A 15,822-nucleotide genomic window follows, 5' to 3' on the forward strand; every position below is an offset into this window, starting at 1 on the left:
GACACTGTTGAATTTTTCAAGTTAAGAGTTGAACATCAGTATTCATCTTGGACACCTACTCCACCATTACTACTATATAGGTTCTGGTAGATGATTTTGATTACTATGCAGTGTTAATGCTATGCTGCTCAGCTACCGTAGGTCCACAGACAAATGCAACTGGGAAGTGTTTTAGTTAGTTTAGCATATCTTCACTGATATAAATAGGTAGAGTAAAATAATATAAACAAACATTAGCATAATGCAGCGTTATTCATCTTTTAGTGTTATCACCTTGATGAAGGTAGGATATATTGCAGGACTCCCCAATTAGTCTGCACTGGTTTAGGCCTAATTGATTACTAACACAGTGTATACCCCAGACAGAAAATTATGTTTGGTTTGTAAAATTATCTTTGGAATAAGCAAGAAGGCAAAGTGTAAGCAAATGCCTAAGACAACCAGCTATGAATAACTAGTAGCTGAAATCCCAAAATGTAATGCCATGGCCAGGGAAATAAGCAAAACATATTATAATTGTTGCATTGTACAATACATGTCAAGGCTCCAGTCAGCACACACTGCACTGTAGGTGATGACCAATGCCTTCATATGCCCAGATATCTGTTATTCATACAGTAGCTCTGTCTCCCTTGTCTGTGAATTTCAAAAAATTAAAAAAAAAATGCTGGAGAACAACAAGAAATATGAAACGGGGATATACAGTAACTCCTATCACCATGGGAGACCGAGCAGGGTGTTCTGCATAGCTGCTATGGCAACCAGTAGGTCAGGGTTGCCATGACACCAGGGTGTTATCAAATGAAGGTCAAACATTGATTTATTGTTAGGTATGGAGACGAACCAAGTGTTCTACACTGCCAAAATTGCACACATTTTCTCAGAATAATCACAGTTATTACTGCATTCACGCAATTATACATTTTCAGACTGGGAAATGCAAATTACAGTACAACCATAGACAGTTATCGACTGCAATCAGTCAATCAATAAATGAATAAACAGCTTGAAAACAGTGCATCCCCTATCAGCAGGAATCATGGATTGGGAGGGTGAAGTCTGTTTTCAAGGATTTTTGTTAATTTTGGTGGAAAGTGACTATCCCTTCTGCTTCGCTCTGTAGCTGTTAGAAAGATGGGGATTATGAACTGACTCCTGCTCAAGTCATTTTTCAGCTAAGTGGCAGGGATGGGACCATTAGCATGGCAGAGAGGGTCATTTTAAACTCATCTGGAAACTAAGTTTTTGTACAAGGGAAATCATTCACTGCCGAAAACAAAAATGCCCCTCGTACTATTAATGATCTGAAATACCACTGACCTACACACATCTTGTGCAGCTCGGAAAAAACAGAATAACAGCAATTTTATCCTCGGAAATGAAGCCAAGGAGAAATTTACTCTCTTTATTTTTCCAGGCACTCAGCAAGGGTGGTGAAGGCAGCTTCTCAGGTCCTCAGCAGTATGTGGCAGTATCGAGACTTGCGCTCCCTCTACAAGAAGGTAGGCTGTACTCATGGTCTTATAGGTTTCTATTCATCCTCAATCATTTGTGTCCTTGTTTTATCATTTCATGGCCATATATATAAAAGTCATATTAAACAATTTTATATGCCACATGACACCACTTTCTCAAGAGCTGTGGATTAACCAACTCTCATACACATATGGTACCACCAAGGTAGATGGTTTTTGTTTGTTTTTTTAATTTACCAGTGTAATGTTTGGTCACGTATGATGAAGAAACTCATTATTTGATAGTTCTGCTGTATGCATATTACAAATTAGAGGTTATAAAGTTCAGTTTTACGTAAAAAAAACATTAACTAAACACTAAGATGTAGTTTTAAAACACTGTCTTCATGTTATCAGATATCTTGCTAAATACATAACACTGTCATAAACAGACTAATTGATTAGAAAAGTAATTGATTAGCTGAAAATACAATGTAAAAGTATTACAAATATGATGTCTATAAACAACTGTGTTGTGAAGGAGGAAGAAAAGTTACATAATTTGCCAAAAAACAAGCTAGATATGAAATTATCTGGCAGTAGCACTTGTGTTAATAGTATATTTAGAAATTTTAAAAGTAATTTGTATGTATGGAAAAAATTGCCTGGAACTGTGTGAACATGAGCTCTGCTAAGATGAGGGCTTTTCACTTTCAGTGAGGCTGATGAAATAATTCTCTGCTAAAACTGTCATTTATTCACATTTTGTACCTGTACAGTGGACAATTGCATTTGATTTCTTATGTTATTAACCAGCTAAAACAATACTGAACCAGGTATTCATTGTTTTCTGGTCAGGACTTATCGTTGTCATGATTTGTTGTGTCTCACAGGTGTCCATTGAAAGTTATGCCTAATCCCATCCCTCATACATACAGTGGTGTATCCAGACAATGCCAAAGCTCGCATCTATCTATCAGCAGATTTGCATTTACTGGTGTTGACTTTACCTTCACAATTGACAGATAACAATGAAACCATCATCTTTATTTATTAATCTTGCCTTGAATTTCTTAAGTTGACTCTATCGTGACTTTGAATCCTGCTCTTAGCATCAGCGGTTGATGTTAAAAGGTTCAGTTTGGGTTTAGGCATTTTTTTTAATGGTTTAAAGTCTGAGTAAGGGCATAGTGAATTTGTTATGTCAGTGAAAGATAGCTGTACAAACATGTGTGTGTTTGCTTTAACCTTGCGGTCAGGCATAACTACCTCCAAACAAAAGAATAATGATGTTCTGCTGGGCACCACCACAACTGAGCAACAGTGTTTATAGAAACAGAAGATCAATAACCTTCTGTTAGTCTCTAGCCTATTCTTTTTTTTTTTTCTTTAATGTATATAACAGCTACACTCCACTTTTACACATACAAACCAACGAAAGTATAATAAGAAAGCTGCGGCTCCTTAATGCATCACAAAGGATGGCACAAACAAGCAAAAAGTGAGAAAACCATATAAGGACTAGAGAAGTGGTGACTGTTGTGTGTGCCGCTCTCACTGAGACACACACTTATCACCTTCTTTTTCTTTCACACACGTATCAACATTGTTGAAACCCACTATCTCCTCCTACAGCTCTTTTGTTTCTTTTCAAATGATAAATACCCACACACACCTGCGACTTGATTAAAAGTAATGACAGATGTTCTGTTCCTTTCACTTGTCTGTAATGAGTATTGTTGAGCGAATGTCTGCCACCAAGGTTATCTACTGTACCATTCAGCACACTTAAACTTTAGAGGCATAATCAACAAGTTTCTGTGAGAAATTACGAAATAGTAAGTAACACATACCTGCAAGGTGTCCTTGGCCATGAATGTGTCGTTGTCATCTTTGGAGAGAGAAAAAAAAAAAGAATGAAGCTGATGATTTATTGAGTTAAAAATGTTTATGTGAGTTTGCATCTGTGTTGGTTTTCTGCAGGTGCTCCAGCTTCACATGCCTTTACTGAACACATGTTCAGTAGATTAAGTTAACAGGTGATTAAATTGCCCATAGGGGTGATTGTGAGTGTTTCACTGTCTCTGTGTGTCAGCTCTGTGATAGACTGCTGATCTGTCCATCTGGTTGTACCCTACATCTCACGCAGTGTCAGCTGGGATTGGTTCCAGCCTCCCTACACCCCTTGATAGTTTAAGCAGTATAAATGCAATTGCATATACACATTCATTCTTCCATTATCTACACCCACTTATCCCTAACCAGGGTCACAGGGATCTGCTGGAGCCTATCCCAGCTCTCTTTGGGTGGAAGGCAGGGGTACACCCTGGACAGGTCACCAGTCCATCACAGGGGCTACACATACACATGTACAAATCTACACCAAGCAAAGTTCTGCAAGAAATAATGTCAGCTTGTGTTATTTTTCTCCCATGAGGTTTTTCTACTTGAATTTTTAAGTACCAGCGTTTCAGTTTAAGTTTAGGTTGCCCAACCTGAAACTACTGCAGCTATCATTGTTTATAAAATAATGAAGCATATGTGAAGAAATGTCTTTTTAAGAGTTATTACAAAAACTACTGAAAATTAAATTTTTTCACCATTTTGAGAAACAGAGGCAAAACATCTCAGTCAATATCTAATCTTGGCAGATGAGGTTGTTGATGACTCTATGTATGAGTTGAAGAGTTCAGACTTGCCGCAGTCATTTCAGGCCATGCCACTCCATGGCATCAGGGTGCCTTTGCCTCATTCTGACAAATGTGTCGCTCTCTTCATTCGTCAACCTTTCATCTCCAGTATTACACAGAACAGTATCCCCATGTGGCCCCTTGGAGCCTCATCCGCTTCACATGTCTCTAATCATTGCCACTGGACAGCATTACACCAGACAGGATGGAATAGCATGGGATGGGATGGAGGACTGGTTTTGCACAACAGTCATACCAAAAAAAGTATTTCATTTTTCTAATTATTTGTTTATTGGTTGTTTATTTTTTGCCTCACCCCTCTTTTCATAAACAGGCCAGGCCAGACAGATATTATTGAAACAACAGAATGACTTTTGCATCTTTCTCATTTGATATAATATCAACCGCAATTCAAAAAAAAGAGATAAAATGATTGGCCTGTTTTTACTGTACAATAAAACAATAAAATATCATCCATCACCTTAAACACCTCCAGTTTGATCCAGACCCAATCATATAATATTCATATTCAATGTGACTGCTATTCATGGAAACAGAAAAGTTGCTAAATGATTCTCTATATGGTCACTCTAGCAATTAATTAGAGGAAATGCAGTCAGCACAGCTTACTATGGAAGACTAAATTGTATGAAGACAGCAGCCTGGTTTGTGAAAAAGCAACATCATCTCATAACTGGAAATTGCTGCCTGAGTGAATCCACACTTTCTCTTTTTCACCTTAGGTCAGAGCTCAAAATAAGTGACTTCACTGCTAGATTCCCTGCATGACATTTTAGGTCATGGGTGTTAGGTACAGCCAAAATCCTGTTAGCTTCAATCCAAACATGGATTAGCATACAATTTAAACAAGAGTGGCATTTGGGTGTCTCTGCAAAATACTTGTGAGCAAGAAAAATGAGGAAGAAAGAAACAGTAGCAAAACGAGAGAAAGAAAGACTGAAATGAGATGAATTCTTCATAACAAGAAAGCTTGAATTATGTGTTTCTAGTTTGAGTTTGTTTGAAATCATGAAGTAATGATTTCAAACTGTGTAGAAGTTATGTGTGGGTATACACATTTATTTGTTTCTGTGCAAGTGTGTGTGAGTATCATTGAAAATGTGTGTTTTTGTCAAACTGCAGTAAGAAGAGTTAATCACTTCCTACAGCAGTGGCATGGGAAGTATTCTCAGCTGAGAGAGATGGAGAAAGAAAAGAGAATTGCAACAGAACCCAGGGACTGAGCTGCCCATAAGTTTTTGATTGAGGGCCCATAAATAAACAGTAACTCTGTATGAAAATAGCTGCTGAGATGACTTGAAAGATCAGTGGTGCAGCAGTCATTAATAAACCAAAGCCAAAATCTGTTGTCGCAACACTAGCACAGCACTGACTTCAGGATAAATCATGTATAATCGTCTCTACAGTACAGTAAAACTCTACTTTTCCCAAGTTTATTTGGATTATTTAAAAGGATGTGTCCTCCCTTAGTGCATGATTATATGGTGCTTGTGATGTTTCATCTACAGTTCCTGGGAGGAGCATCCCAGGTCATCTTTTAAGTAAACAAGTAATGTGTTAAACCAGGTATTTCTATAGAAGAAAAAGCCTTGAATCGTGTTCACTCTGCAAATAAACGTATTCCTAATCGAACCAGAAAAAACTAACTGGACGCCTGTGCCTTGGTTTTTGATCAGTGATCTAGATTAATCAGGCACATGCTCTTATAAACACGCCTACCTAGAATCATATCACACTAATATCATGCAGGTACATCAAAAACCCAACATCGCAAATCATAAAAAGCATACACAGATGTAAGACTGATGGGTTGCAGGGTGAGTGATGTGCTGTGATTTACAATATGTGCCAGTGATATAATTCACCATGTGGGTGTGTTTGTGTGATATGAGTAAGTGAGAAATTTGTGTGTTATGTGTATGTATAAGGTCACTGATTGCACAACCTTGTCCTTCACAGGATCCTTGCACATAATGTTCAGAGTTCCAGCAAATAAATGAAATACAGTTGAAACAAATGTGCATGGAAGTAAAAACCAAAAATGCAAAAATGTCCAAATTTGAAAAAAATGGTTAAAGTATGGCCATCTGGTTGCAAGTGTGTTGTACTTTTTGTAATTTTTTACTCTTTTTTTTTTTTGGCAGTTTCATATTGGCTATAGTGTAATATAAAACTGTAAGGCTGCTAAAAAATAAATACATTTTTTAATTATCCACTGTCATACAGGATAAACAGCGAGGTGGAAGTGAGATGATCAAACCAGCCTGAACCCTCAGAAGGTGCCTGTGTTTTACCTGTTCTCTCTGATGTTCACCTGTGTTACACAGAGACAGAGAGAGAGGAGATGGAGGTGCTATGACATAGGCTGTCTGGGTGTATTTGTTAACAACAGTGTTTTAGTGAGACAGAGAGGTAAACCTTGCAGTGCACACTTACAGTATTCTGGGCTATTTGTAATAAATCCAACAGCCCAATAAAGGTCAATTCCTAAATAACCAGAACCACAAGCAATGAAAATGAAAAATGCAAAGGTCAGTGGCACATTATTCCTGTGAGGATAAATGGATCATGTGTGAGTTAAGCACTCGACACTGTAAATCTGCAAATCTGAGTATGAAATGAATGAGAAGGAGAAAGGTGTTGACAGAATAAAAAAAAAAACATGTATATATGTATATAATGTTTAATTTTTTATTCCCTAACCTTAACCATCACAACTAAATACTTACCCTAACCCTAACCAACAGGCAGAATAGTTACCTAGCAACGTGTCCTTTTTCATTTTTGTGTTTTTGGCTTTGACTTTCTTAGGTGTTAGTTTTATTGTTGTTGGTTTATAGTAGGGGCAGAAAAGTGAGTTAGAGTCTGGGTTGGAGAGAAAACAAGGATGTTGATGGAAAAAAACACAAGGCTCAAAAAGAACAGATGTTTTACAAGTAGATGGAGCTGATGTGGCTGTTGTCTGTAGCTGTGAGGACATATTGCTCTCTTATACTGTCCACTTACAATGCAAGGTTTCACAATACACAATGACACACACTGACAAGCAGAATATGACCTTGGGCATGCTGCAAAAAGGTGCAAACACCTACTAGACTGACCTCAGTCCTAAAACCACAGTCTAATTTTGTCCCATATGAATTTTTAATGTTAGATTTAATATGTGTTTAACCCATTACACCTTGGTGACTGGCTGGTAGTCCAGATATTAAAAACTAATGTCATACAGCCAATCGTTGTTCAAATACAAAGAATGAGCTTTATCTGAAATTCTAGTAGATTTACACAGTTTACACTGATGCCAAGTTTGTCTGGCAGAACTATTGATTCTGAACATTTCACACTGTTAACTTAATAAAACCAATGAATGATGTAGTATACAGTAGGCTACAGTATAATGTGCAGTACTATCAGTGTTGAATATAATGATTTTTCTAAACTTAAACCTAGTTAAGAGGAAGAATAATAGAAGAAACTATGTGTTGAGATGTAAAGTTCATTATTCTATGTGAAGAGAAATTTATGGCTATGCCTGCCATTTTAAAGCTTAACTATTCCCCGTTTTGCTTGGGGTGGGGGGGGCTCAAGGTCTCTGATGGGGCATTCCTGTTCTCCATTTATATACAGCAGACTCTGCAGAATACATTCATCATTCAATATTCAATGACTATGTTCATTTGAGCTGCATGGCAGTTTGACAGTGTCCAATTGCACAGAGGTCCATTGTAGCATAAGGAGGTTACATGATTTATAATGAGACGTATTGGGGGGGGGGGGGGGACAGAGTATGTGAAACAAGGTGAGAGACAGGACTGAAGGAGTGGTGGATAACTAGATGACGTGGAAAAGAGACAGGGAAAGATGGCGGAGCTACCTTTGAACTAGTGTGTGTCAGGTGATCCAGTTTTCTATTAGTCCTCACTGCTATGCTAGAAAATATGAGTCAGAGGAAGACATGAGACTATGCTCACTACTTCTCTCTCTGGCTGTCTCTCTCTCTCTCTCTCTCTCTTTACCTCTGTCCACCTCTTGCCGTCTTTACTTTTCTGTCATTGCTATCTCCTCCTTTCTCCCATTATGCTTCTGTTTTTGTCTTTCTCAGCCTCAATCCTGCCAGTTCCAACATCTTTTTCTGCTTTATCTCATCTCTCTCATTCTTCTTATTTTTATCCCCTTCCATCTCCTCCTGTGATTCACCTCTCCCATATAGTCACAGTCAGAACAGTCCAACTACTTTTCCAGTTCTGACCTTCAGTCCCCAGACAGTCAAGCTATGATGGGACATGTCATTATCTTTTTCATCTGATTGTGCTTTGCTTTCAAAGCTACCCAATTATCCTAATGCTAAATTGAATTTGGTTCCTGCTCTGTGGTTATTGTTGACTCTTATAATCCATTTTTATAAAAACAGCTTTGCTTCAATCACTGCTAAACTAATACAGATACAAAGTCATTGGCTTGGCAGTAATTATGCTTGTGGAGTGTTTAATTCAATTCAATTCAATTCAATTCAATTCAATTCAATTCAATTTTATTTGTATAGCGCCAAATCACAATACAAATCATCTCAAGGCACTTTACAAAAACTAAAACTAAAAACCCAACAATTCCCTTATGAGCAAGCACTTGGCGACAGTGGAGAGGAAAAAACTCCCTTTAACGGAAGAAAAAAACCTCCAGCAGAACCGGGCTCAGTTTGGGCGGCCATCTGCCTCGACCGGTTGGGGTGAGTGGATAGAGCAGAGAGAAAAGAACAGCAACAATAAACAACAAATAGACACTGCAAGTTGGTGGGGCCAGTAACTGCACATCAGCGATAAACAGCTCCAGGACCAGGGACACCTGCAGAAGGTACAGAGAGAGAGAGAGAGAGGGAGAGGGAGGGAGAGAGCACAAACTAGGGTAGAGAGAGAGCACAAGGTTAGTAACATTCAATGGTGGAATATACATGAGGTGGGAGAGAGGGGGGGGGGGGGGGGGAGCTCAGTGCATCGATGGTCCTCGGGCAGTCTAGGCCTATAGCAGCATAACTAACTAAGGGATGGTTCAGGGTTGCCTGAAGCCAGCCCTAACTATATGCTTTGTCAAAGAGGAAGGTTTTAAGTCTAGCCTTAAAAGTACAGAGAGTGTCTGCCTCCTGAACCCAGGCTGAGAGCTGGTTCCACAGGAGAGGAGCTTGATAGCTAAAGGCTCTGCCTCCCATTCTGCTTTTGAGAACTCTGGGAACCACAAGTAGGCCTGCACTCTGAGAGCGAAGTGGTCTATTGGGATAATATGGTACTATGAGGTCTTTAAGGTATGAAGGAGCTTGATTATGAAGGGATTTGTATGTGAGAAGAAGGATTTTAAATTCTATTCTATATTTTACAGGGAGCCAATGAAGAGAAGCCAATATAGGAGAAATATGATCTCTCTTGCTAGTTCCTGTCAGGACTCTGGCTGCGGCATTCTGGATTAATTGGAGGCTTTTTATTAAGATATTAGGACATCCAGATAGTAATGAGTTACAGTAATCTAGCCTTGAGGAAACAAATGCATGGACTAGTTTTTCTGCATCATTTTGAGACAGGATGTTCCTAATTTTGGAAATGTTGCGTAGGTGAAAGAATGCAGTTCTAGAAATTTGTTTTATGTGTGAGTTAAAGGACATGTCCTGGTCAAAAATAACTCCAAGGTTTTTTACAGTAGTGCTGGAGGCCAGGGCTATGCCATGCCGTTTAGTCACTTTATATATTATTTTCTTAAAGGACAGTGGGCTATTCGCTGTGCTCAGGGTTGATGGAAATCTGTTCATGTGTGGTGTGTGGACAGTGTCCTTCAGCATCCAGAATGAATTCTTCACTCACCTACCACTGGTTTTTAAAATTGAGGAAAACAATGTCGAAATGTATTTTCTCACATAAATATTTTAGTGAAACATGGGAAAATATTTACACATAACTGCTTTTTGGAACAGATAATCAAGGACACGAATGCCAAGTGCTTTTACTTGAATATTTCATATACAGTCAGACTATTTCATATCTATTGGAAAGTGATGTTCTGTGGACCCTAAATTCCCATCATTTCATTCATCATTTCATATTTACAAAAATGTCTGTGTTTGGGCCTTCAACCACAGCTCAATAAGCCGCCCAAAACAACTGACCTTAAACAGTTCTATGATTTTGAAGTAGTAATAGTAGGAAGGTGTTTTCAGGGAGTCCTTTACCCCTCTAAAGACTAAGCTTGATGGACAATCATACATATGTAAATATACAGGGCAGCTCTCATTCAAAGTACAGGTGTCACAGATTCTTCTTATGTGTTTGTTAGGAATATTTCCAATGTTAGGGACTGCAGACCATTGTTGTACCCATTACACAATATACACTGCTGGAACAATTCTTAACTATCTAAATATTATATTTGTTTATGCAGTTACTTGTCACAAGTAGCAAACATCTTACTCTGCTTTTTTTTTTGCAGGATGGATATTCCCAGTATCACTTTTTAGGCTCTGCATCAACAATAGAGAGAGACAGACAGAAGCCCTACACCTCGTCTCGAACTCCCTCTGTCTCACCTATCAGGACATCCCCAAATAACCGCTCTGGTGAGACACACATGACACTTACAGATATTTTGCATGCATGCATTTTCCTTCTGGCACCCCAGTCCTCTTAAATAAAAAGGTATTAAATTAAACTCCTTCCAAGTAAGGACAGTTTTGTTTGTTGTTGAGTTTCCCTTTGCAGGAAAGTTTGTTTACATTTAGAGGCAGGATTGAATTTGGACTAGATTTAGACTCGTAATCTCACATCTGAGGTGCTGAGAGTTCTGGTACAACATTGGTTAAAAAGGAGGAAGAGACATAGTGAAGCATCATCGTGCCTCAAACAAGAAAAACTAGGCAAAAAGGTTTCATGGACTCTTGTTGTGACCATAAGGCAGGATTTTTTAACTTTAGACAGAGCCATGAGCCATGCTTCTGCTTTACCCCTGCTTCCTGCCTTAATGTGAAGAAAAACTAATGGTCCGCTGGCTGTAGCCTCATATTAAATGTGTACACAACACAGTAGTATTGATCTTCTAACTCTCAGCAAGTTTAGTATAAGCCAAGGTCCCACTTCTCCACTTGTTAGGGAATTAATTTAGTCCAGTAAATAGTGCAACAGCAGGAATGTGTGCACATGTGGCCTATGTGAGACATGAGAACAAATAGAAGCCACAACAGACACATGGATTCTAATGAGCAGTAATTTGGACATTAGCCATTAGCATCAACATTTGCCAGTCGATCAGTCTTTACACAGGCTAAATAGCTGTTAGAGTCACTGTTCCTCACCCACAGGCTTTCCTGCTGAAAGTATGATTATCATTAGCCTTTAGCTTAAGCCTACTGGCCTTCATGCTTTGCAAAGGGCACATTAGCATTAGCTGTTAGCATCAGTAGAAGATGAGCCTTAGGCTGTGCTTTCTCCGTACTGGGCTTAGAAAGCTGATGAGGCAGAAAAGTACTTTTTCTTCCTCTCGGCTTAAAGAGGTCTTCAAGGACCCTGCTAACGGAGAGAAACAGAGTGTGAGAGAGGGACGGGACGTGTATTTGTGCATGTGATTCTGAGGAGACAGAAAAGAGAGGGACTAGATAAATGGAGATGGAGAGAAAAAGCTAAGGAGGCCAGAAGACTTACAGTAGGTATTAAAAAGATGAATAATGCAGGGAGGAGGAAGTGAACGATCAGGATTTTACTTTGGCCAGTGACATTGAAAATAAGGAGTTGGGATCATACTGTGTAAAGAAATTTGTAGACATCTGTGAAAGAGGTTAGGGTGAAATGGGAAATATCTGGAAATGACTTGCATCCTCAGACACAGAGGGAGAGAAGGACCTTTATGTCCATCATGGCCTTCACAGGGCCTTGCTGCATTTCGTGCTAATAGAATGAGTCACCCAGGTGCTCACATCCAGCAGTTTCTAGCCAGGTCTCCACAGTAAATTTAGCCGTCATGGTGGCTATGTCTCTGGAGGGATCTGTGACAGCTTTGACCATCTAGCTTAATGGAATTTGCAGCAGAGGTGTTAACAAATACAAATCAAATGTGTCAAAACATTGTGCTTTTGTTTTAGATAATATTTGTAATTTCACTCACAGCAATCATGTGCATGTGCCTTTTTATAGGCATTTTTCTGTGTGCATATTGCAGTGTCTTGTTAAAAAGCTGGGAAACAGATAAGAGGTCAGAATGCTCCTTTGCTTTTAATGTCAGTCAGAGGGTTGGATTTTTAAAACGTGGATCTTTTAAGGCACTCCAAAAAAAAAAAAAATCACATTAAAAGCCTTTATTCTATTTGGCTTGTTCTATCTGTAAGTGTTGCACTTCGCTGCTATTATCATATTATAGGAGAACAGCCAAAGAGAACAAAGGCTTTTATTACTGATTTTTGGGATGCTGTATAAGTCTTTGTTTTCAAGAAACATTGGAAATATTTCTGCTCAGCCACTGAGAGTGTTGCTCTCCATTAGTCACGTGTGTGTTTGTGTGTTGGCTATTCACACCCACATACTGAGCATTGATGAACAGTTTCTCCTCTAGCTTACAGTCCAAAAGTCATCTACCATTCTCAAAGTTAGGTTAGGCAGATCCAAATAACAGATTTTTTGGATATCCTTTACTTCTGAGCATATACTCATGTACAGTAAGACATACTGTGTGTATGGATTAATTAAAGGAATGTACTGACAGGACTGAGGCAGTTGTAGGCAAGAATTCAGTGTGCCAGCAGACTGTCATATTGCTGTTAGGTCTCGAATTGGCCTGATTGTTACCAGACCTGGCAGCTAGTTACTAAAGGTGGGTTTAGTGGTCCCAAGCTTAAAAGGACTGTGGTGTTTCAAGTGAAGGTGGGAAGTTACTGGGTGTTGGCATATACTGTAGTAAAGGCTGTTCTTTATTTTTTTCTGTTGTGATAATTTGGGTGGTTGCCACATCGGTACAAAACCTTCTGTATCTGTCAGTACTATGCAAAGTGGAATAAATAATAATCTAACTTTGGTCTTATGGATTCTAAATGGTCTTGGCTACATCTTCTCACATCTCAAGTCACTGAGGGTGGACAGCATTTTTCTTCAGGAAATGTACATGAATGAATATCATAGACTGAAGGCAAATTGGATTTCTCCGGTCCATCAAGTTCCCTCTACTTACAAGGCCAGAGGTGTTGCTATTATTTTTTACCAAAATATTCCATTCCACCTCGAGTTCATGACCACTGACTCATGTGGCAGGTATCTAATGATTTCAGCTTACATAAATTCTCTCCCAATAACAATACTTAATATTTATAGCTCTAACACTGAAATTCTAGATTTATTTTGAAGAGGATTCTGATGTCTCCAGCCTCCTGTTGTAATAGTCTTACTGAGGGTGATTTCAAATGTTACCTAGATTTGACCGTTACAAAAATACTCAATGGAATGTACCAAAAATGAATGAGCCCTCATATGGAAGCTCCCTATCTAGAGCGGGTCCTCAGGCCATGTCATCATAAATCTTTAAGGCCCCATAATGAGATTGTACTCCAGCCCTTCTCTATCCTAAACTTGGTCACACATTATGACCAATTATATGTTTCTTTCTGCCCTCTCTTCCCTAACCTACTAATGCTATTTGCATACATTACTTCAAAATGTGGGTGTGAGGTTGCGGGCAAATCTAGAGTCATCAGATGGCCACTCTTTTAATAATGGCATTTCGTTGAGATGGGCCCACGACAGTGAGAAGGCTCAACAGTGTGTTGCAGCATCCCAGAACCACCATTTACCATTTGAAACATCCTACGGACATCTTTGTATTCTGACGTGTATAAATCCTATGTAAGTAGGTATGTAGGTAGGATTGACTATTTTCTGAAATTGTTGCACAACATTACCAACTCTATCAATTACAGTATTTTGATATCTGGCCATGGTCTCACTTCAGCTTAAGCACATTCTACATAACTACATATATGTGGAGCTCTAGTCCCCTCCTTCTTGATGACCATTCTTGTGCTAAGCATGACAGTATGAAAAGATTAGTTTCTTGCTACCAACTATTGTGGAAGGTTTGTGATTCTGTTTTGTGGAAGATAAGTTGTGGCAAAGTCATTATTCAAGGCCACATTATCTCATTTAAATAATCTAGAAAAAAGGAATATTCATGGGTTTCTTGTGGAAAGTAAAAAAAAAATGTTCCAGCACTTGAGAAAAGGTATAGAATCCCTATTTCCCAATCACACTATAACAACCTTTTGAAATTTAAACATGAATTTCTCAATAGACTTGGGGATTAACCAGAGAAATTCAGGAATTTTTATGAAGAACTATTTCTCTAAACCAGACATTTCAGAGTGAGATGATATTTCGAGAGATGACACTGAAATTTTGATCTTTATGTATATCTGAAAAATCAGCAAGTCCATGTGGCTTTGCTTGCGAATTTCACAAGGCATTTGATGGAAAAATAGAAGCTTGGAAACTTTTGAAACACATAAACTAGAAGGAATACATTGTCTGAATTGCGAAAACATGTACCAGATATGCTATTTAACTAATACTTTCAAACAATGATATATGTGTGTGTGAATTCCCATAAGTCCTTTAACCTGCTAGAGGTGACCCTTTTTTCTGACAGCCTAAATGATGAATAATGACTATACACCTTGAAAGACCAAGATGCACGTACACACACACACTCGCATGCACAGTGTGAAGGCTCATGCTGTTCTTAGTTTATTGCTCATTATTTTGTGTTTGTGTGTGTGCATTTGTGCTTGCATGTGTGCATGTAGCCAGCGCTCCAGCTTCCCCCAGAGAGATGATAAGTCTGAAGGAACGCAAGATGGACTACGATTCCACGGCAACCAATGCTGGTTTCCATAGCAACAAAGGAGAACACACATCCCGGAAAGACGGCATGGCAGGTGCGTGTGTGCATGCGTGTGTGCAAGATCAAGAGACAGAGAAGAATTAAATTCTCTCTTTATTTCTCTTCTATTATCATTCCCCATTTCTCTTCTAGCTTTCTTCTCTTATTTGTCTTTTTTGACCTTATTCAATTTTACTTCTTGTCTTCACACTTTTAATTGCTTCTTTATCTGTCTCTCTTTCCTCCTCTTTCCTACATGCACATTGTATGTTTATATCTGTTGGTCTTTTTCTGCTCTTTGATTCACTCTATTCTTTTTTGCCTGTCTCTCAATGTTCTCTTGATGTCACAAGTAAGATGCTGATTACCAGACTTTTAAGCAAACTGCAGGAATATTTGAACTAATTAGATGATTTCTTTCCTCTGTCTTGTGTATTTTTGAAAATGTTCTATTCTTTGGTTTGTTATTATTATTTGTAGTAATGGTGGCCCTAGTTATCTTTGACATTCACTCACATAAAGGTGTGGTTTTTCTCTTTTCACTGTTTTTCATCAATGCAGTTCAAGTGTCCTGTGGGACATCCACATTGTTCCGAAACTCTTACCTGACCACCAGTGATGATATCAATCCAAACCAGGCGAGTTAAAAGTACTCTATCGACATACTACACACTTCCAGTTGTAAACGTGCACACTGTTACATGCCAGTACACCAGGTTATATCAGTAGATGCGTGTCATCAGGGGTCTGATAAATAGGCATATGCT

At 38.7% G+C, this 15,822-nt stretch overlaps 1 protein-coding gene across 7 annotated transcripts in view; it reads left to right on the forward strand.

Annotated features, from left to right (window-relative positions):
• The window catches only part of ctnnd2a (catenin (cadherin-associated protein), delta 2a), a 258,555-nt gene that overhangs the window by 230,809 nt on the left and 11,924 nt on the right, over positions 1-15,822 (forward strand). For all 7 annotated transcript variants that reach the window (XR_003294714.2, XR_003294713.2, XM_026291760.2 and 4 more), the window contains 4 exons: positions 1,418-1,502; positions 10,634-10,760; positions 14,979-15,110; positions 15,617-15,693. Coding sequence is in view for 5 of the 7 variants with exons in the window: in XM_026291760.2 (XP_026147545.1) it covers positions 1,418-1,502; positions 10,634-10,760; positions 14,979-15,110; positions 15,617-15,693 (421 nt within the window). In the remaining 2 variants the exon portion in view is untranslated. The remainder of the gene's footprint in view (positions 1-1,417; positions 1,503-10,633; positions 10,761-14,978; positions 15,111-15,616; positions 15,694-15,822) is intronic.

The sequence above is a fragment of the Mastacembelus armatus genome, chromosome 20, assembly GCF_900324485.2.
Source record: "Mastacembelus armatus chromosome 20, fMasArm1.2, whole genome shotgun sequence".
In the NCBI taxonomy this organism is placed as follows: Eukaryota; Metazoa; Chordata; class Actinopteri; order Synbranchiformes; family Mastacembelidae; genus Mastacembelus; species Mastacembelus armatus.